General features: G+C 42.8%; 1 protein-coding gene across 1 annotated transcript; it reads right to left on the minus strand.

The window, feature by feature from the left end:
• Positions 1–23,659, minus strand: b4galt1l (DP-Gal:betaGlcNAc beta 1,4- galactosyltransferase, polypeptide 1, like). Its single transcript, XM_080843814.1, has 6 exons — positions 22,681–23,659; positions 17,989–18,224; positions 14,451–14,638; positions 2,768–2,890; positions 2,095–2,199; positions 1–705 (listed from the first exon to the last, which is right to left on the minus strand). The coding sequence occupies exons 1-6, from the start codon at positions 22,961–22,963 to the stop codon at positions 570–572; spliced, it is 1,071 nt and encodes a 356-aa protein (XP_080699940.1). The 5' UTR covers positions 22,964–23,659; the 3' UTR covers positions 1–569.
• Positions 23,660–24,098: the final 439 nt, after the last annotated feature.

The raw sequence follows: 24,098 nt of genomic DNA on the forward strand, positions 1-24,098 counted from the left end.
ACAGACACAGACACACACACGGCAGATGTGTGTGAGTGTGTGTGAGGATGAACGTGCGTGTGCTATTTTGACAACATAAATGGCTCACGTTAGCATCACGTGGCTGAAGAAGGCATCATTCAGTTCAGATATGGAGTAAGGACGGCAGCCTCTCACACTCCCTCTTGCGTGGAGAGGAAGCACACATCCCGTCTTTCAAGTCAGCATCATATGTGCAAAGGTCAAAGGTCAGGGTCGAGATGCCTCAGGAGCGTCCAGTGTCCTGGTCCAAGTGTGTGTCCAGACATGAGTCCCATACATCCTCTTCTGCTGTGTTCCACACTTGGTCATTTCTCAGGACACTGTTTTAGTCTCTCGCACGGGCTAGGCACTTTGGCTCAACACATTCATAGGGAGGCATGTGATAGTGTGAGTGTGAGTGTGTGTGTGTGTGTGTGTGAGTGAGTGTGTGTGAGTGTGTGTGTGTGTGAGTGAGTGAGTGTGTCTGTTAGTGTAATAATGTGTGCATGTATCTGCTTGTTAGAGCGTGTGTGCGTGTATCTGCGTGTGAAAGAGTGTGTGTGTAAGTGTTATTTGGTACGCTTCCCCACGTCCACTGTGATTTTGGTGTAGAGAAGGTCCTTCTCAACCTTCAACACGCTGTAGGTGAGAGAGTTGATGCCGTCTTTGAGCATGGTCTCACGGGTGTGAGCAATGCGGTCGAACCTAGCACACACACAAACACAACTCATGAGATTACATTTGTATAAGGGTGTTTATTAAATCTGATATTTTACATTGTATATTCTCACAACGTGTGTGTGTGTGTGTGTGTGTGTGTGTGAACCTTGAATAGGTTTACATAGTTAACTTTAAAGATTCACCTCTTTAGAACTAATCTGTCATTCTAATGTATTTCTTACAAGCCCTAGCACTTTTATATTATAATATTATTGTTGTTATTATTACTGTTAATTTGACTATGATCGGATAGACAACGATGTTATAAGCATTTCATTGTATTTTGCATAATGCTTTGGTTGTTGTTTATATATTTTTAGGTCAAATGTATGTATGCTTATGAATTTTGTAAAACACAAACTATGTGTGCATATGCGTGTATTCTGTAGATCACAAAAGCAATGAGCAATATTATTACATGGAAACAGTCTGCCAGTTGAATAGAGTTGACATGCGAGAGCTTACTATCATTACTGTAATGAACGACATAGCACATTCAAAACTGATATAGGCTTAAAACCCTCTCCATTTGCACAGGATGAGGACGGCCGTGTCAGAGTTGGAGCGTTGTCGATATCTCAAAAGCGCTGGGAGCAGAAGTGGCGCCAAGAAACGGGCAGAATAATATAAAGGTTTAGGAAGTAATGCTGTCGCAGTCACACTAATGAGTGAGTAGTCACCTCCTTTTCTGTGAGTCACCTCTTTATCTGTGAGACAGCCCCTTTTCTATCAGCTGTCATTACATACTGGAAGTGGTTCAGGAATACGGCACTCCTGAGAGTGACTAGGCGAGTGAGTGAGTGATTGAATTATGGATTTTGCTTTGACACAGCTGCTTCTTTGGGCAAATATAAATGATGACTCATTTGACTGATGACTGCATGTTTGATGCAGTTATGTTTAAGTAAACATTCTGTTATCTGTTTGCGTGTGTGTGTGCGTGAGTGAGTGTGTGTACATGCATGCCTTCTACTTCCTCATGTCTACAGATGGCACTGGTCAGTGTGAGTGTGTGTACTTTTTTGTGTGAGTGTGTGTGTTTTGTATAAGTCTGTATGTCTCTTTAGTACCCGTGCTGATTTGGGGTACCCCTCCGTTGGGGTAGCAAGCTTCCTGAACAGCTATGATAAGGTGGGGCTATGAATCTGCAGACTATTTATTGGTCAAAGACTCGTCACCACTCGTCTTCATCATCATTCATCTTCATCTGTGTACCGCTTCAGTGACACACAAAGACTGGCTTCATTCCGTACCGGTCAACAGAAAAAGGGAATGTAGGTGTGTAAGGGTGTGTTTGTGTATAAGGTGGTGTGTGTGAGAGTGTGTGTCTGTGTGTGTGTGTGTATGACAGTGTGTGTGTGTGTGTGTGTGTACCTCTGTGGGTTATCGGCATTCTTTTTGTCCCTGTCATGGCGAATCATGCGGCATTTCCCAATGGCTCCACTGGGTCTAGATATGGACATGCCCTTAGAACTCAATCTATGGAGAAAAAAACACCCGCAACAGTCTTTGAAGGTGTGTGCATAGGTTTGTGATGGTGTGTTGGACAGAGTTGGTCCTTGTGACAGTGTGTGCGTGTGCCAGACAATAAGACAATATTTGAATGTGTGTATCTGAGATACTGAGACTGTGTGACCAAATCAGTATGTGTGTGTGTGTGTGTGTGTGTGTGTGTGTGTGTGTGTGTGTGTGTCCAGGCCAGGATATGTTTATATTGTAACTGATGACACATCAGCTATTTCCAGTCAAGGGTCAACCTTAGCTGTGTCTCTGTTTGATGTTGTGGAGTGTGTGTGTGTGTGTGTATGCGTGTGTGTGTATGTGTGTGAGAGCCTCTCTGGTTTATCAGGTGGAGGGTGTCTGTGTGTGTGTAAGGGTTTGTGTTCCTGGCCTACGTGTTAAAGGGAGATTTCCCTGTTTTTCATCTGTGGCATCTCTGTGGAATTCTGGGTAGTCACTATGTCTTTCGAAAAATGTATGTATGTATGTGTGTGTGTGTGTGTGTGTGTGTGTGTGTGTGTGTGTGTGTGTGTGTGTGTGCGCGTACCTGTTGAAGATGTCATCATCCTCCCCTCCCCAACCCCAGTAGTTGTTGGGAAAGCCATTGATCTTGAGGTACTGCTCCTTGCTCATAGACGACACCCCCCCAAAGTACTGGTTATACGGCAACCTTAGGGGGTTAGAGGGTACAGTGGCACGTCAGTCCTGTGTCATCTCCCTTTGGACATTACAAAGTTTCTTACAAAGCAAATTCACATTTCTCTGTTCAATCCTGCTGGGAATCAGAACTTTCCCACAGATAAGACGACGGACTGCATGTGTGTGTGTGTGTGTGTGTGTTTGTGTATGTGCATGTACTGGGATGGTTCTCGTCAGCTTTGTGGATTTCTGCTGCCATTCTTCTATTCTTTAGACTCAGGCCTACAGGAAGAGCCACTTCCTCTTTAATACACACACACACACACCGTTTTGTATGCACCAATTAGCCCATCATGAAGTCTAAAGTACATAGCAGGACACAAGGAGCAAAAACACACACACATACACACGGTCCCAAAAACAGGCACACAAACAGAGGCACACAAACACACACCCAGGCACAAAAACACACACACACACACAGGCACACAAACACAAGCTAATTTGCTTACGCACAGAACAGACAGAGAGACGGGGGGGGGGAGGCTTTAAATTACAACCAGATGCCTCCACACTCTCTGTTCAGACTGCAAACCATTCTCACACCAGCCAGGACTCTGAACACACACATGCTGCAATTGCAGACGATTATGTACTAATTCACCAGAACACTAACACTGTGGAGCGCCGAGGGCAACCTGCGCATGGCAGTGCTGAGGGCGTCACTGGCCAGAGTAGAACATTTCAGGTTGGTACTGACAATGTTGGTGGGTTTCGTAGTAGTGATAAGGTTTGCGATGTGTGTCACAAGCGGGGTCATTTAAGGGCTGATTGTTATTCACTGAAACCTAGCAGATATCCATTTGGTCCAGGTATGCAAGCGAAAGGGTGCAGGCTTGGCAGCACCTGGGCAGCAATACAAGCCTAATACAGTCCCTGTGAATTCACAGGTAAAGTGTGCCTTTACAGCTGTATTAGATGCTTATGCACCATTTGTAAGAATGGGATATGTGTCTATGGTGGGCAGTGATGTTGGGGTGCCTGTTAAGATCCTGAGGCCTAGGAAAAGAAATGTTGTGTTTCCTGTTTCCCGACCGACCGTAAAAAAAACTGCGACCCTAGACTTTTTTGGGGGTGGGCCGCGTTTCCCTGTCGATCTCCAAAAAAAAAAAAAACATTTTCATTTTCGAACTGTTTTCTTACGGACTTCGGAAGACCATAGTCAGAAAATATCTCTGAACACAGCTGAAGTGTTCTCAGCAGGATACTTGAAATTGAATAAGGTGCCAGATTTCTAAAGACTTCCAGGCGAAAAACACATAACAGCCCTCTATCCAGGTTTGCCCAAACAGAACGCCAAACAAAGCGTGTGCTTTCTATTACTGTGTACGCATGGCAAGTGTGAGAGCGCCGAAGTTGCGTAGTGGCCGCGAGCGGTATTGCAGACAGATAGAGATTTCAAATTGGAAATGAAGATGAAATCTGACACATAGTTTCAGCGTTAAACCAATAAAATAATTGCTATCTGTGGTTCTGTATGGGCTGTGGAAATAATTTAGAAAAATTATAGTTTGAGATGGATTGATAATTGATATAATTGAGAACCTCTGGTTAAATGTGTTCTTGGTCACATCAATTTGAAAGCTGGACCAAAGTGTTTGATTTATTTCAATTACAACTAGGCCCAATACAAAGATAAGCTGTAAGTGCAGTTTGGAGTCTGTAGTTTTTTCTCTCAGATCTTGGCTTCACCAAGGCAAATGTCGGTGATCTTGGGCCTAAAAAGTTTGGGGACCACTGCTTTAGAGGCTTAACAGAATTAGTTCAAGTTCAAGTTCAAGTGTTTTTATTTGTCTCATACAATTAATTGAAGTGAAATGTTAAAGGGTATATGCTCCACACTGTGCAAAAATAAATCAAATATAAAATTAATTAATTAATTTATGAAGATAAAATTAAAAATGTAAATAAAATCAAAAATTTAAAATAACTAATAAAAATAAGGTGTTGAATTAAAAATTTGAATTTAAATGTCTCACTGCCTGTGGATAAAAACTTCTCTTAAGTCTCTCAGTCCTTGAGTTTAGGCTTCGTAGGCGTCTACCCGACGGCAACAGGGTGAAGAGGCTGGCATTGGGGTGTGTGTCATCCCTCCTGATATTTTTTGCCCTCGACTCCACCATCTTGTGATAGATTTCATTCACGTTGGGTAGGGACGCTCTGATAGTCCGCTCAGATGAGCGCACCACCCTCTGTAGGTTGGCCTAGTCTTGAGCGGTACAGCTTCCGTACCAGACGGAGATGCGTCCTGTGAGGACACTCTCCACAGCTGAGGAGTAGAAGGTCCTCAGGATGGGAGGGGAGACCTTGAATTTCCTCAGCCTCCGGAGGAAGTACAGCCGCTGCCTTGATGACTTTGTCACATGTTGTGTGTGGAGGGTCCAGGTTAGGTCTTCAGTGAGATGCACCCCCAGGTACTTAAAACTAGGAACCCTGTCCACAGGCTCCCCGTTGATGGTGAGACGCTGTCCTGCTTCCATCGGAAGTCCACCACCATTTCCTATGTCTTTTTTATATTTAGGGCCAGATTGTTGGACTGACACCACAGTGCCAGGTCTGCCACTTGGTTCTGGTAGGGCTGCTTGTTGTTATCAGAGATAAGACCCAGCACCACAGTGTCGTCTGCAAATTTAATGATGGAGGTTGAACTTCCGGAGGCTGTGCAGTCATAAGTGTAGATGTTGTACAGCAGCGGGCTCAGAACACAGCCCTGGGGGGAACGTTGAGGGTCAGCGGCCCAGAGATAACACCACCCTCCACTTTCACCACCTGGGGGCGGTCAGTAAGGAAGCTGAGCACCCAGTTGCACATTTGGGTGTTGATCCCCAGCGACCTCATCTTGTCGATCAGGCGGAGGGGGACTATGGTATTGAAAGCTGAACTGTAATCAATGAACAGCATCCTCACATAGTTCCCCCCCCCACCATCCAGATGGGTAAGAGTGGTGTTTAGCAGGTTGGAGATGGAATTATGTATTTATATAGAATTATGTTCTTTGTGAGATTTGTGATTGCCTGATGGAATGGAATTAATGAGTTTGTGAAACAACTTTTGGATACTTGAACTTTTGAAAAATTATAAACCAAAAAAAAACTGGAAAACTTTATTCTGACTCTGAGCTTGTGGCCATACCCACGTCTAGACGGATACCGGGGGCTTGGTCCGTTACAATTGTAAAAAAAAAAAAAAAAAAAAAAGAATCCCTACCTACCTACCCTAATTTTTTCAGGGCTGAAACAGGAAAGACACAAAAAAAAATCCTAGGCCTGAGGGATACTAGGGCGTTTGACTCCTTTATCCAAGGAGGTGTGTTGCCATTGTCAAAGGAGACTGAGGTTGGCAGTTCCGTTCTTGTGCGGGGAATGGGAATGAATATTTTGCATGTGCCATTGCACAAAGTCATTCTCCATTGTGATTTGTTCCAGGGTGAAGCTGTGCTAGCTGTTCGCCCAGTAGTGGCAATTGAAGGTGTCTCGGTGATTCTCTGTAACGACAATGCGGGTGCTCAGATGTGACCTGATTGCTCTCCCACCCTTCTTACAGAATCAAAGCCATGGTTAATGTCAGGGCCTGATGAAGGTGAGAGGGACCTTCCTGACACGTTTGCAGCCTGCACTGTAACACGTGCCATGGCGCAGGAGAGGGCTCGAAATTGGCACCCGCCAAGCGCCAATGGCGTGTAGATTTTTGGGCTGGTGACTAAATTGTCTCCGATGCTCCGCCACTTGGCGAGTGACATTGCGCCCCTCATGGTTAAAAATAGCTTGCAACGCCAACACGAGCAGTGGGAAAAGGAAAAGGGTAACATAAAGTTCTTAGAATTTTAATACAACAATAACAATTTGCGCGCGAATACAATGTTCTAATATTTTGCCAGCGAATACAAAGTTCTAATACTTTGCCGGCGAATACAAAGGTTTATATCAAACAATACCAGAGTAGGTCTGAAATGGCAGGTTTAATTTTGGCCGGTAAAAAATATGATTGGCTGGTACATTTTTTCATCTACCAGCCATGTTGGCTGGTAAGCCAAAAAGTAAACATTCCACACGTGGTGAGTGTAGGTGTTCCACTGAAGTTTACATGTCATTTACATTGACTGATAAGCCAAACCAAGTTTTGAAGCCAGCGATACCTGCTAGGGAGGTTACACAAGCAAGTTTGGGTTTCAGCCCTAATGAGCCTGTTTTTGCTCACACTGTATGTGGCCCTTTGGCAGTGGTAGCTGACAACTGGAAGGAAGCTAAGCCTCCTGCAAATTTGATTGACTTTGTCAATGGTTTCCGTCGTCGCCTTTACATAGCAGGGAATTTGGCTAAGGAGAGGTTGGCAGCCTAGAGGTTAAGATGAAGTGCTGGTTTGATCGCCGCACTGAACAGTGTATTTTTTCCCCTGGTGACCAAGTTCTAGTCTTGTTTCCCATTGTGCAGTCACCATTCCAGGCTAAGTTTTCTGGGCCTTACACAGTGGTGGAGCAGGTGAGTGAGCAACATGATTTGATTCCTACACCTGATCGGCGTAAAAGCACGCAACTCTGTCACGTGAACTTGCTTAAGCCATATTACTCCAGTGAAGATCAGTCATCGTCGGCTTCCGCTACAATTGAAGCCCCACATGCTGTGTGTACAGTTGAGCCGTTGGGTTTGACCGGGGATGCCGGAGTTGTAGGGGAAGAGTTGGAGGTTCCGGAGTTAGTTTTGAGGCTTGGTCGGCTAAAAAACTCTGAAGCTCTTTCCAATTTAAATTTGCTATGTGGTCACTTGTCTGCCGCTAAGTCAGAAGAATTGATTGAATTGCTTAACAGTTTCCTGTGGTTGTTCTCTGACTAACTTGATTGAACATGGCTCACAGTCAACCTCGCAAAGTGTGAGTTTGCGAAAGCGACTGTGACCCACCTTGGTCAGGTGGTAGGTCAGGGCCAAGTGTGTCCTGTGGCTGCTAAAGTTCTCGCTATGCAGCGCTGTCTCGGGCTCCCCTGGAGTGATTTGTCTATGCCTCTCATGTCTCTCTGTTTCCCTCTCGATTCTTCTTTACTTTGAAATTGCTTTCTAGGTGCACCAGTTGCTGGTATTGATTAGTCTGGGTCTGGGATCTCGAGGAACGGTACAATGAGCTAGTAGGGTAATGTATGAGGTTGTCAAGTCAGCAGCTTGATTATTATTACTTTCAGTTCAGTTTTACAGTTTGTTTGTCAATACAGATGTCCTTAGTTATGTGTTTTTTATGCATTTACAGTGCCCTCCACAAATATTGGCACCCCTAGTGAATATGAGCTAAACAGGCTATAAAAAAATAGGTCTTTGCTGTTTATCCTCTGTCTTTCACTCGAAATATACACAAAAATCTTCTCCTATAATGCGTGATGAGGTTAGTGAACACATGGAACTGAGACCATTCCTACATGCAGTATCTCTTCAGATCCTTTAGAATCTGAGGTCAACGTTTGTAGACTTGGCTACAGCTCATCCCACAGATTTTCTATGGGGTTAAGGTCAGGGGACTGTCATGGCCATGGCAAAACCTTTATTCTGTGGTCGGTGAACCATTTTTGTGTTGATTTTGAGGTGTGACTAGGATCATTGTCCTGCTTGAAGGTCCAACGACGGCCCATTTTAAGGGGGCTGTTAGGTTTTCATTTAATATCTGCTGGTATTTGATGGAGTCCATGATACCATGTATCCTAACAAGATGTCCAGGGCCTTTGGAAGAAAAACAGAACCACAACATCAAAGATCCGCCACCATACTTCACATTGGGTATGGGGTGCTTTTCTATATGGCTATCTTCCTGTCTACGCCAAACCCACCTTTGATGTTTGTTGCCAAAAACCTTTTTTTGGTCTCATCTGACCATATAACTCGGTCCCATTGAAAGTCTGACTTACATTTGGCAAACTGTAGGCGCTTTAGTTGGTTGTTGATTGACAGCAGAGGCTTTTTTCTGTCTGATGGTAGTTTTGGAGACTTTCTGACCCCAAGACTCAACTAACCACTACAATTCTCCAGCTGTGATCCTTGGAGATTATTTTGCCAGTAGAACCATCCCCCTCATGGTGCGTGGGGTCAATGTACAGACACGTCCTCCTCCAGGCTGATTCTTAACATCCCATGTCGCTTTAAACTTCTTAATTATTTCCATGATAGTGGAAATGGGTATTTTCAACTGTTTAGAGATTTTCTTGTGTGCATTTGTTGATTTGTGCAGCTCAACAACTTTTCGTCGCACATCGTCACTGTGTTATTTGGGTCTTTCCCATAGTGATGAATGACTAATGGAATTTGGCCTGTGTCACCTCATATTTGTACGCCAGTGGAACTGGAAGTCATGGTTGACCTCATAAGAGTTCCTTATCAAACAGGTGAACTTAAAAATGTAAAATTTGACTGGAAATATACTTCAGTTAGATTTTAATTAAAGATTTTTCTAGGGGTGCCAATAATTATTTAATGTCAACAGTTTTTGTTTTCTTTCAATAATTTTACTACAATGAAAAGGTAAGATTTTTGTGAATATTTTGAGTGAAAACCCAAGAGGATTAACAGCAAAGACATATTTTTATATAGCCTGTTTAGCTCATATTCACTAGGGGTGCCAATATTTGTGGAGGGCACTGTAATTGGGGATTTTGGTTTGAATGGTTGTAATGGTTGAATGGTTGTAATTTTGGGTTTTGTGTAGTTAACATTTAGTTGGGGGCTGTTGGGACTCCAGTAAGGAGCCCTTCTTTTGTGGGAGGGGGTGTCATGGCCTGCTGGCTATGTCGATTACCTCCTGTCGTTCCTATCTCTGTTGTAGGCGTGTCCTCACAGTTTTTGTCATGGCTTAGAGCCGAGATCATGACAGCATGACCAGGACAGACAGGATGAACAGAAACTTGATTTGCATCACCGTGACAGTCACACACACACACACACACACACACACACACACACACAAGGGTAAGGGACTTTGGCACGGAACAGACGGCATGTGCCAAACCACAGGGATTGTGGCCGGACAGAGCAAGGCCTGTCAATTGTCTCCTGTAAGTCTCTTCATTTCTTGCTCACACATAGACACACGGCACTGAAAAACAGTGATGTAGCCTAAGGCATGTATAGGCCAAAACATGGAACTGTAACTACTGGTTTGTACTCAATTAAATCAGATCATTGCCTGATTATATTAATGTCACATTTGTTTGTATTAAAGAAATGCATTAATTAGCAGTCATAAGGAATTCACTCAAATACTCCATGTTACTTCCTGTTCGTCAGTGCTGCTGACATCATAAGAAGTCATAAGGAACTTACTTCAACACTCCATATTACTTTATGTGTAGCAGTGCTGACATGACTAGCTTGGTCATAAATGACAATAAAGTAGGAAGGTGATGTGAAGGTTATGTGTGATTTATTGGTCATCATGAACAAACCAAACTGCATATGGCCTTTATTAATTCTGCTGATGCTTGCTTGTGTTTAACAGCGATGTTAACTAAACAATATTAATAGCGGTATTTATTAAGAATGTCTTTAAGAACGCAAATGTTGTCTGCACGGACCCCACGTCAGCACAAAGAGAACAACATTTTGCCTCAAGCAAGTAGCACAGGCCACCCCTTCACACACACACACACACACACACACACACACACACACACACACACACACACACACACACACACACACACACACACACACACACACACACACACACACACACACACACACACACACACACACACACACACACACAAACACAAACACAAACACAAACACACAAAACAAAGGATGGGCACACACACTCACACACTGTCTATAACAGGTCAGACAGGTTGAGCCTCGGAAGAATGTCTGCCATGAGTTTCCTTCAACTTGTTTTTATGCGTTTAGCCAAACACACACAATATGTGACACATTTCAAATGAATCGAAGGAATTATGGGTTTGTTGGATCTCGTAATCTCGGATGGCTTTCTTCAGAGGAAGCAGACTCATACTCCTCAAGCAACTACCCTCATTGAATTAGCCTCTTTATTGTCTTACTGTTAGTTAGCATATGCCTCAAACAAGCTACATTTTAAAAAGCTGATAGATAAATAAGAGCTGTGAGTAATTGTGAGATTCATAATTCAAATGGTTTACATTACATTTAGCAGAAACTTTTATCCAAAGCAACGTACAATTACTCATTTCAATAATCAATAGATTCGATAATCGATAGATTATTCGATTATCAAAATAGTTGTTAGTTTCAACACTAATTGCGGTTTTAGTTAGTAGCCCTGGGTGTTTTTTAACAATTATTGAACTTGTGCACATTAATATTAACTGTTTATTACGGCAGCCTGTTTAATTTCGGACAGCCTGGCCTTCTTGTGGGGATTTTTACCCGGGGGATGATTTTCAGCCGTGATCAATTAGGCTCCTTTTTTAAATGTGTCATTGTGCTGAGCTGTCAGACCTTGTGTGAAGCCCTCCTCTTGTGAAGAATCCTACTCCTACTTGTGTAAAGACCAGTCAGTGTGGACACGTGTCCAATTTCCGATTTCAGTCCGATTTAAATTGGAGATTGGACACATGTGTCTCCCCAAAACTAGATACATTGTGTCCGACTTGAGTCCGACTGGAATCCGATGTAAACCCCTGGATACACGATTCGATTCCGCTGGGAATTGGACTGGGCACGCATGTGTCTCTCGAATCTAGATTCAAATTGGACAACAACAACTTTTGCACGTGCTTGAGATCGTGCCCACAGACATATACATGCATCATATATGTCTATGATATGATAATCGCTGCTAGACGCTCAGTTCAGCTCAAGTAGCTAGCTCAAGTAGCTAAATCCCATAGTTTTTATATAAATGTGTTCCAAAGTCTGAAAATCGACGTGTAACCTTAAGAATTGTCACTACCGAAACCCATGTTTTCTTCAATTAAGTAAACCTTTTGGGGTTTCATGCAAAATCTTATGTTTGTATGTGTGTACACCTCTTCAAATATTTGTTTGCAAGCCGTGTGCTTGCTAGAATTATTTATTTATGCTTAAAGTTAGCTAGAATTGACACTACCGAAACAGTCACTACCGAAACATATGGTAGTGACCTGATGATTTCGGTAGTGACAAAATGAAATGGTAAGTAGTTCAATCCCATCATTTTTAAATAAATGTGTTGTGTGGGCTAAAGGGCGGCCCAGAGCACCTTTTGGAAGATTTTGGAAGAGAAATGAACATCCATCCAACAGTGCAGTCACTACCGAAACACTGGATGTCACTACCGAAACAGTGCAGCACTACCGAAACACTGGATGTCACTACCGAAACAGTGCAGCACTACCGAAACACAGGATGTTTTGTAAAACATTAAGTATATTGAGTAATTAACTAAAATGTTATGATACTGATTGGATTAATGTATGTTCAATTTCATCAATCAACAACTCTGGAATCAATATGATCAGTATTTTGCATTTTACAAAGAAATATTGCACTTACATTTTGATGAATTGTATAAATTGAACTTGAAAATTTGGTAAAAAATTCATTTTTATGGATTTAATTGTGAAAACCTTCAAGAAATATTTGTAAAAATACTCTTCAGAGAAGGGAAGGAAACACAATCTGAACAGGTCAATAATAATACTTTTTTAGTATAGTAAATGTGATGTTTCGGTAGTGACAATTTTTGGAAGAGGAAAAACATTCCAACACATTCTGAAAATACAATATAAAAATTGACTGTTCTTTTACTAGATATGTGTACTTTAGATATGGTACAATATACATATGGACAAAGTTTTGGGAATAAAACATAAAAAAATTCAAAATATTTCCGACCTGACTTTGCACCAATTCGGTAGAATGGCCCATATATAACATTAGACAAAGCCATATTGTTGAGGGTCTGCTGACACCTGTTGCATATGAGTAGTGACAGCTGGTGAGAGGGAACTAATTGACAGTTGTGGATGAGAGGCAAAGCCAACTAACAACTTCCTGGCATGAAGACGTCATGGGGTAGCTTGTCTTCGGCAGGTATACCGCTACTCCCCCTACTGTTCTGGAAGTGAACTGTTTTCAGCACCCGCAGCTGTTGGAGCACCATAACGGACATAACTGCTAACTAGTACGTACTAGCCGGCCGCCCGCCCACCACCCGACTCTCCGACGCGACCGTTTGTGTACCCTAATGGCACCTTTACCCTTACTGAAGCGTGGATCAGGCCAGAAATAGGGATGCACCGATCCGATATTTGTATCGGTATCGATATTGAAGACATTTCTAGATCGGGTATCGGTGACAATAAAAAAAAAAAAAAAAAGATTTTTCTTACCTATCATATTTGCAGCCCCAGCTCTTAACCTATGTCAATATGAAAGGCACTAGTTGAGAAATTGTGCGGGAGATCCACACGATTTGGCCAGCGAGTAAAGCCCACAAAATATCCAAACAAAAATAACACTAGTTAGATTAACGCTTGCTTGTCTAAACATTGCTTGTCGAGACATGACAGTAATTTCTACAGAAATTAGACCGGTATATGATAAAAGCAGGAGGAAAGCATATGATCATCTCGAAAACCAACGCTGTGAGTGGAACGAAGTGCTTATAATTGATGCAGGCGAAAACGTACTCGTGTGTCACCATAAACATTAATAAATATTTATAAATACGTTTTCTTGCGGTGTAATTAGGGGTGGGTATTGCCAAAGAAGTCACGATTCGATTCGTATCACGATTCACATGCCACGATGCGATTCTATCACGATGCATCGCGATACTTGAATTATTGCGATGCATTGCGATGCATTGCGAATTTTCACTGAACACTGTTAGAAAAAAATGAAGCCATTACCAGTGGCTGACTGGCTGTGTATGATCTGGATAGTGTGTTCAATTGATAACTCAAAGCAACTCAGTTCATACATAGCTGTATTTATTTAAACGACTTTTGGAGGTTACTTAACACAAATATTATTATTACTGGATACACTGCATGTTTTGTTTATGAATGACTTGTCGCAGTATCGCGCGGCCGGAAATGCTTGATGTTCGCCAACCATTCATGCAATTTAAAAAAAAAAAAAAAAAAAAAAAACATTTTTTTTTTTTTTTATTAAAATCGATACTTGGCGTCAACAATCGATGCAGTAGATCGTGAAAATTAGAATCGCGATGCATCGTCATGACGATTATTTGGCACACCCCTAGGTGTAATAAGAATATATTAATTTAAACTAATAAAAAAAATATATATATATAAAAAAAAAAAGAAGTATATCACGGTTTAGACGGTATCGCAAAATCTCTCCCGGTAGACACATTCATACCGTGACACGGTATATACCGTCATACCGCCCAGCCCTATCGGTATCGGCCGACCTCAGATATTGGTATCGGTATCGGAGGTGAAAAAAGTGGATCGGTGCATCCCTAGCCAGAAAACACTGCCACACCTTCAGTGCCATGAATTAATTATGCCTTGTCCCTTCACACCCTTTTGTTTAACTGGTAGAGGTGGTAGCTTGGCAGAGTGTGTGTGTTACCTGAAGCCGAACTTGTCCATGGACACAGAGAGGTGTCGGGGCTGAGAGAAGCAGCGGTAGGTGTTGCGGTCGTCCATGGGGATGAGGTCTACGTCACTGAACACGAAGCAGTCATAATTGTACTCCTTCAGTGCCTCGGCGTAACCCACGTTCAGCAGCTTTGCCCGGTTAAACGTCTCATCACCACCCTGTCAGGGACACAGCTTAGGTTATTGTCACATACACAATATTACACTTGCACACAACACACACTTTGAACACACACAACATAATATTACAGTTACACAGAACGCATCACAGACACCTCACAGACACACCAAAGACAAACACTCAGGAGAGAGTTGGAGGGACAGATACAGAGAGAGAGAGAGAGAGATGGAGAGACAGACAGAGAGAGAGAGAGCAAGAGAGACTTAAAGACAAACAGAGAGAGAGAGAGAGAGAGAGAGAGACAGACAGACAGTGAGAGAGATGAGGGCATGAGACAGAGTGATGAGAACATTGAAATAGGCCTTGTATGTGTATCCATGAATATGTGTTTGCACTAGCAACACAAACCAGCAGTCCAGTACTTTTGTCAAAAGGCCGAACGACCCCCCATATGTGTGTGTGAGTGAAAGTGATAAAGCGAGAGAAAAAGTTTGTATCTGTGTGCGTCTCAGACTAAATTGGCGTAACCTGCCCTGTCCCAGCCCCTGTCTTTCAAAACACACAAAGAGTAAGCTCCCCTTACGGCTTTATCTGATGGACACACACACACAAACACACACACACACACACACACACACACACACACACACACACACACACACACACACACACAGACACAGACACAGACACAGACACACAGCAAAGAAAGTGAGAGGATGGAACTAATGCATCAGGAAGATGAGACCTATGAAAAGAGAGAACAACCTGGATGAGCAAGAGGCACACACACACACACACCACACCCAGAGGGAGAAAAGACAGGAGGAAAGAGGGCGAAAGACAGACAGAGAGAGATGGACGGGGCAGCTATTATTACCAGAGTAGCATTGTAGTGAGGCAGTCTGGAAGCTGAAGCACTGATTTACCTGTGCAACACACACACACACACACAAACACACACACAGAGACACATACACACACACACACACACACACACACACACAGAGCATGCACAGGAGCCCACCCCCTACACACACATGCACGGACATGCAGATAAGCACACATACACCCCCCCCCCACACACAAACACACAAACCAAACACACAAACACATGGACATGCAGATAGGCGCACACACACACACACACACACACACACACACCAAAAGACAGGGAGTGAGGGGAGAAGAGCCAAGGAAAGAAGGGAAGAAGAGAAAAAAGACAAACAGTTATGAAGAAATCACAGAAGAAAATCACAGAAAAGGGTGTTTGGTCATTAAAGTTGTCTCTTTGTGTGTGTCAATCACAGCAAATGAGTATCATTAATGACTGAACATAGAGCATTTAGAACAGCACGTCCACAAGCCTTCCTAGTTTAAAGTAGTATTGAGCAGTCTCTAGTTCCACTCTTGTCCACTCCACTCAGTTCATTCCTCTGCAGTCATCTCAAACAACACAGCCCTGACCAACATGCCTGACCATGCTGACAGCATGGGTAATAAGAGTGTCCGTGTGTGTGTGTGTGTGTGTGTGTGTGTTTGTGCGTGTGTGTTTGCGCGTGTGTGTTTGCGCGTGTGTGTGTGAGAGGCTAAATGCTGAATGAATTAAAGTCCAGTGTTTGTCCTGGAGATTGATGGAGGGCTTATAAATAAATAAATAAATAAATAGGGCTGGGTATTGGCAAAGATGCCCCAGTTTGATTAGATTCCAATTCACAAGCTAACGATTAAATTCAGTCCGATTCTGATTCTATATCAGTTGGATTGAGACATGAAATTCTATATAACAGCTTTCCATATTTAGAGAGATGTTTAAAGAGATATACTCCATTCTGCCTCCGTCTGGGCAGATCACTTTGGGGTCCAACTCTGCCTCTATCTGTGCTTTATTAACCAGAACTGCAACTCAGCACCCACTTTGTTCTATGGCACTATGGAGGTCTGTGGCTCTTTGCTGTTCCGTGGTTCTATGTAGTTCCGTGGTTCTATGTAGTTATGTGGTTCTATGTATTTATGTTGTTCTATGTAGTTCAGGTTGGGTCACCCCACAAACATGTAGGAAAAGCCTTCACAGCACTGCCCAACAACAATGAGTTTTTTTTTTTGTTAACAATACTGCATGTTAATACAGTCTACTGTTTAGTCTACTGATGCCAACTCGTTATCGTCTCCTCTTAGTCATGTTAAAAAGGGCACTGACGTTGATATTTTGTGATAGTTTTAATTAGTAGAATGATCCTTTCTACAGTCTGCTGCCATTCTCTTTACGGTGGCTTAAATGAGGAGGCCACACTGATAAAACAGTACAGAATGGTAAGGAAGGCCTCAGTACGCACCACGCACACGCACACGCACGCACGCACGCACGCACGCACGCACGCACGCACGCACGCACGCACGCACGCACGCACGCACGCACGCACGCACGCACGCACGCACGCTATCTCTAAAAGACATTTCATGTGGCTGTGAGATAAAGAGCATGGCCCCTTTAGACACACACACACACACACACACACACACACACACACACACACACACACTTGTCGATTATTAACTCAGGTGGATTTCACCACAGACTGTGTCATCTCTGAGTCTGACGTGGAGTTCTTGTCAATGTGACACGACTGTAAAAACGGCACATGATTTAGTTTGCTGGAGTGTGCGTGTGTGTGTGTGTATGTGTGTGTGTTTGTGTCTATGTAAGTATGCAAGTATGCGAGAGAAAGAGTGTATATATATGGGGAGGAACATATCTGCGCAGATTTGTGGGTGAATTAGGATAGCTGCGCATTTGTGTGTGTGTGTGTGTGTGAGAGAGAAGATTTACATTAACAGGACAGCGCTGATAAGGTGTGAACAAAAGCATTATTCACAAGAAAAGCAAATCATTGACTGACCTCATACATGTGCCAAACAATAACACACACACCAAACTAAGGGGTGACGTGGCGAATCTACTATGAGCGTGTGTGTAGAAATCTTATTTTAGGAAAACTGTTGTAGTATAAAGAACACACCACTATATGCATACAATCAGAAGAAAAGAAGGTTTCCTTTTTAATGCAATCAGAACAGTAGAATCTGCATTTGCATTTATCACAGTCCCTGTAACATCTAACATCAAAGCACTACCCTTCTGTGCAGTCGAAGCAATTTGCCAATATAAGTTAAAAAAAAAACAATATTGAGAAATTGAGAATCCATACAGTATCACAAAACATAATATTGCAATACTCAATTGTATGGATATTTTCTTGCTAGTGTGTGTCTGTGTGTGTCTGTGTGTGTGTATCTGAATGATGATGTGCAAGTGTGTATCTGCTTGATGATGATGACTATATGTGTGTGTGTGTGTATCTGAGTGATGTGTGTGTGTGTGTGTGTGTACCTGATTGATGATGTACACCCCATAGTCGAGCTGCTGCCTGCGGAGGATGGGGTGCAGGTAGTAGAGCCAAAACTTGAGGTGCTCGTCCCGGTTCCTGAAGGGAATGATGATGGCCACCCTCTGCAGCGCCACACAGTTGGGGGGGGTGTAGCGCCCACCCTCACGCAGCTCCGGATTCTCATGCCGCACGGTGTCCAAGTTCACCGGCGACGAGAACTCTATCCTCAACGGGCCCACTGATGAGAGGGAGACACAGCGAGGGAATGCGATGCAGAGATCCAGAAACAGAGTAAGAGAGAGAGAGAGAGAGAGAGACAGAGAGAGAGAGAGAGAGAGAGAGAGAGAGAGAGAGAGAGATCCGGAGGGGAAAAGAAACACAGTGAAAGAGCGGAAGAGAGAGAAATGTGAGGGATTATGGTAGCCACCACTTGATTTTGAAGTTTTATATCACAGTCTGCATTCAGGAAAGCCCTCTCCCCTTTTACATCTCTGACACACAATCACACATGTGTGTGTGTGTGTGTGTGCAACAAATCATCTTATGGTCAGCAGTATAACAGAAGGTGTATCAAGTGAGCACACACAGCTCATGCCAGTGTCTTCCACAGGTGTTCATTACCTCTGCTCGTATTACACAGTCGACACACACACAAAATACAACTAGCAAGTATTAAGTCTAACACACCGTACCTATAGTGTGTTTAACAAAAACCTAATCCTGCTCACTGATATTAAGAGATTTAATCTAACCCGAACAGCACCTAACTGCCCTGGGTGGAGCTGCGCATCAACAACACGCACGCACACACACACACACACACACACACACACATACACACACAGAGGCATGTTAACAGTACTGCTCACAGCTGCATAAATGTGTGTTGTGACACTGTCACATTAATGAACATCGTAAAATAAGAGAAAGATAAAAGATCCTAAAGGTAATTAAAATGACATATGATGTATATGTAAATTACTGTGTATGTAATGAACAATACAGTATGTACTAAATTGCCTTTGGTGTCTGTCAAATATCCCTGTATATTTATGATAAGGTGGTGGGGTCTGTCCGTTTAAAATGCTCCTTTTATTTTGTTTTCTATTGCACCTATCGGTGCGCACCTGACTTGATATATGAGGTGTGCGTCTGACTAGGGGCAGGCCCCTTCTTCCGAAGTTTGGAGTAGGAAGTGTGTGCGTGAGAGTGGCGCCAGCATTTGAATGTTGCAGCCATTTGAAGTGTTAAAACATTCCAGACGGCAGAGAAAAATTGATGCGCGATTCTGAGTGTTTGATAATTAGGATACACGGCACTGAACGGCATTTGCGGCAGGCAGAAAGGAGAAGCGTGCATATCGTGGGAGTCTTTTACCTGGGATACCGGTGAGACCGACCTGTTTTGCATCAACTGACGCAATGAGAGGGGTTCCGATGTGTCCCAATGTATTTGTTGTAATTCGTGTGTACTTTGTTTTCTCAATATTGTAATAATATAAACTCAGTCTGCAGTTTCCCTGGCTGGGAGAGGCTGTCATTCGGAAGATACTGTGTGTGATCGCTTACTCTGGGTTCATTAAACCTGTCAGAGCATGAATAAAGGGCTGGGTGCCATCAAAATCACAACGCAAGAGTGGAGTACTACACCACTACAATGGTAGCTTGATAAAGCCTCGGAAGCTTTCAGATTGTACATTGCTTTCCCATCTGTTGCTATGGAGTCCACGAAATACGCGCAATTCTCGCTGTAAGTTAAGTTGGGCTTCAATCCCACTTCGGACCTTACCATGCCCGATCTCTTACTAGATCACAACCACTCACTCTAATTTTAAAACTCAAACTGATACATTTTGCAAGGGTGTGCCTATCATTATTTCTGCCTCTAACAATGATTTCTGTCCCTTATCTTCCATATCGCGCCTCCCGATGTTCTGCTGCCCCCGATGAGCCCCTGTTCCTCACACTGGACGGCAAGTCCATGACCAGAGCCTGGTCTTCAAAAGCTGGAGTCCATTTGCCAGCTGCGGCTTGGATCCTAAAGCATACACGCCTCATTCCTTCAGGATCGGAGCTGCCACAGTGCTGCGCCTAAAGTACCGGCTGCCACCCTTAAAGAATGGGCCGCTGGTCATCTCAGCTTATGAACACAACCCTTCCCCGTCCACCTTCCTGTCTCCACCCGGCCGACCTTAAGCAGATGGGTCCCCCCCTATGTGCTGTGGTTCTGCTTAAGGTTTCTTCCTGCCCAACAGGGAGTTTTTCCTTGCCCCTGTTGCCGTTGTGCATGCACTAAGGGGGTTCAGGCTGGGCCCTGTTAAGCGCCTAGAGGCAATTGTATTATTATGGCGCTATACAAATTAAATTGAATTGAATTGAATTGAATATGTCAGACCTAACGCCAAAGACATTGTCAATGGCCAAAAGCTTATGAGTAATGCTCAGGTGGTGCTGGGACCCCTTAACCTGTTGTTTATTCTTCACATTGTTGCTCTTGGGGGGCGTCACTCCAGCCTGCTGTCATTGTTCAGGCATTCTTATTCTATTCTTCTTTCTATTTATCACATTCACTGGTAGGTCATTAGCAACCTCCGTCTTCGACCTGAGGTACACACATTGTCACTAGTTATCGACACTGGTATTTTAGTTCACTTAGCTTGCCCATGCTTTCACCAAGGCTGGGTTTCATTTATAGGTCACTGAAACTGAAACACGTTGCAGCAGCACACATGTCAGGCGTCCATCTGCCATGTCGGGGTTTTCGTTAAATCCTGCTTGTATTTATTGTGGCAGCAATTTACAGTGTAAATTGTGTTCAAGCTGCTGCTTAATCTTGCTGCAGCAGTTGCAATGTGCAGCTTTATCTTGCAGCAGCAGCTTGAGCAGATCTAAGGCGCCATGACCAAACATACTACCTTGTACTTACATTAATAAAATCTTTTACTTACTCTGAGAGTTTCCTGTCTGAAATACTGTTGCCAGAAAATGTAACAAAATACAATACATGTATTTTGTGTTTTTAAAATAAAGGAAATCTTTTCTGTTTTCTCACAATTTGGTAAAGCAGAACATTTAGGTTTGGGCTATACAGTGGCGTAACGTAGTTACCAGCACGGGTCCAGGTGTAGGCTATTATGACGGCCCTTGTCAGTGGTTTTCCATGTTTGTAACCGCCGCCACCACGCCCCTCCCCCCGCACACATATTCCGCCTATTACACCTTTTCGCTGAATATGGGTATACATCAGTATTTTTGGCAATGCGACATGGCTATTCAGACTATTTAGATTTACATAAATATGTCTATGGGCCCTGGCTACGGGGCTATAATGTACACAAAGCTCTGGTGAACCCCGTAAAAAAGGAAGAACAGTCACATAATGTCAGTGTAACTAAGCTATTAAAAGACAACAACTTGATTGATTATATATATTTTTGCAGGCAGCAGCTGTGTAACTTGTTTTCACAAAACAGGGCTCTCATTGCAATCTCTATGGCTTCCGGGAGGGCTATCCCAACCGTGCCTTCGTCATATGTAATTGCATATTAGGACATCATACGGCTTTGATCAAGTCACATTCTGTCAAGATGGCTAGAGTTCAGTACAACAACTCGATTCGCTCTTTGAAAGAACCTCCTTTTAGTCGGTGTACTAATGAAGATAAATTGACAAGGATCAAGACAGCTATCTAAGTTTTTGAACACAGCCCTGTTTGGTGAAAAAATGGATTTAACATCAGAATGAATGAGAGAGATCTGGTGTGATTTCCTTTTCGACACAAAAAGGGGTGGGCCATAAGAAGCACCACTTTTGGCAAATTGACTGATGCCTGATTCGACAATGAAATTCAGAGGTAGATCAGATGATCTAGTGGTAGAATCCGAGAGAAAAAAAATCTCCTTCTGCCTAAACACTGGAGAAAGTATTTTGAGTATGTTATATTCAAAATCTCTCAACTCTAAAGTATTGTGTTACAAATTACATTGGAATTTTTTATCGGCCCTATTAAATACAAATTACAAAATACTCAAAAGTAAATTAACTAGTATTTAAAATACAAGTAATTGAAATACTGCCCATCTCTGCTAGTGGGAAACTCGATTTTTTTTTCTTCTATGAAACCCGAGTTGTGACGTCGAGAGGCCGTGTCACAACCAAAAATGGCAAGTCATGGCATAGATAAGAAATCGTTTAACAATATTTCAAACGATCGTGTTTTACATTACATGTGTGTGTGGCAATATTTCAACAAATTGATTTTCACAAATCGAAAATTGCTTTTAAGTCAACTTGATTGCTAAACTTCTGTTCGCGGGTGATTTTCTTGAATTTAATTAACGTAATATGCCGAAGCATGTTTCAGTGCATATAGGATTTCTTATGTTTGGTTCTCTGGCTAAGGGGCAATCTATCCCTGACGCCCAAAAACCGCTTTGCAATATGATTTGATTGAGAAAACACGAAACCCCCAAAAAACTTTTTGACAGGTCATCCATTTTTTTTTGTTTAAAGATGCTTCCTAGTTTGTGCCAAAAAGCCAATTATGGACTATTTCCAAACTCGGAAGTAGGAAAGCACTTGAAGGCAGCATTAATAACCTGTACATAGAATTCAGGATGGCGTCGTTCCTGGGTGCACAGCAAATATTCTCAAATGATTTTACCTAAACAAAAAGCTGACCGTCCGTGCACTTACCCAGAATAGGTGATGGGTCGAGGCATTGCTCCAAAGTTTTGGACCCCGGCTCTGAAGCGTTAGATCCCTGTGTGGTTCTGATCTCGGGCGCACCAGAGTCTTTCACCTCGAGTTTAATCGGATCTGTTTTAACATGACTTTGCTGATTCTGCACAAACGCGAGTCGAAAGTTAACGGACTTAGCGTAGTAAACGAGAGTGGCAGTTATGTACACGAAGCAGAAAAAGACGAGTAGTTTGCATGTTCTGTGTAGAACCCCGAAATTCACATTTGAGTCGCGCATAATTAAAGAAAATGTAATCCTCCTATCTAACTTCAAAAGAAATATACCGTTAAGTCGGTTGAAGTTAATGCCAACACCAAAAATGCTATCTACTGAAGGTAATACCGTTATTCTTTCGACTAGTCAACATGTCAGTCTAACAGGTCAAATATTAGCACTGTGCCAAATGCTAATGTTACCTTTAGTATCTTAGTAGCTACCTAACATAACTGTTGCTAGCCCACGTATGTCTCACTTACGGTCCTTAAAACTTTTCAAGCGACTTGACCAGTTACTTCCATGTCTGTTTCAGGCAGCAGAATGTAACGTCCTTGACATTTTCAAAATATATAAAGCAGAAAAACCCAATAACTTGAACAAGTGTTCTCCTATTAATTATATACCTCAAAACAATATATTAGTCAACAGTAAGACCTTAAAAAGTTACTTGGAAACTAGCTAGCTAGCTGGCTAAAGCTTCTCTAGTGAACGGCGTCTTCCTTCACAAGCCAGGTCCTCATATCCGCTTGTAGCAACTTCAGTTAACATCTATCCCCATAATGTTACATTGCATCAAACAAATAGTTTGTCATACGGTGAACAGTTTTAAACGCACGTCAACAGCCGCATACAAGTCCCAGGTTAATCATTTTTAGTTTTCTCAAACACCAACTTCCTTACGAAATCCTCTGACTAGTGACGCGGGTCATGCTCATATTTCTGCCGACCTGTGAGTCGCGTTTTCCGGGAGACTCTTGCATTGGGGAGGGGCAAGCTAGATAGCGGTGGGCGTGTGGGCCACCGGTGTCTGTGTGTAGGCGCCAGAACGTTACCCATAGTTTAATATGCAGCAAAAGTTAGTGGAATTACAGTTTTAGTGTAATGGTCATCCGTTCGAATAAGCTATGGCAATGAGAAAACTATGGCAATGTTTAAAATCATTTAACTTTTCTTGAACACTTTTTTTGTTATGCAGAACCTTATTTTTTATTAGGGTTAGGATACTCCATGTGAAGGGCAGGAAGTAACTGTAAAATACGTTCTGGAACAATGTGTTCACATTGAAGCTTGCGCACACTAGCCCATATGTATGGACAGACGTCGCGCCCTGGCGGTCAGAAACGGATTTTGACATGCATTAACCCATTTTGAACAC

The sequence above is a fragment of the Sprattus sprattus genome (genome assembly GCF_963457725.1).
Source record: "Sprattus sprattus genome assembly, chromosome: 8".
In the NCBI taxonomy this organism is placed as follows: Eukaryota; Metazoa; Chordata; class Actinopteri; order Clupeiformes; family Clupeidae; genus Sprattus; species Sprattus sprattus.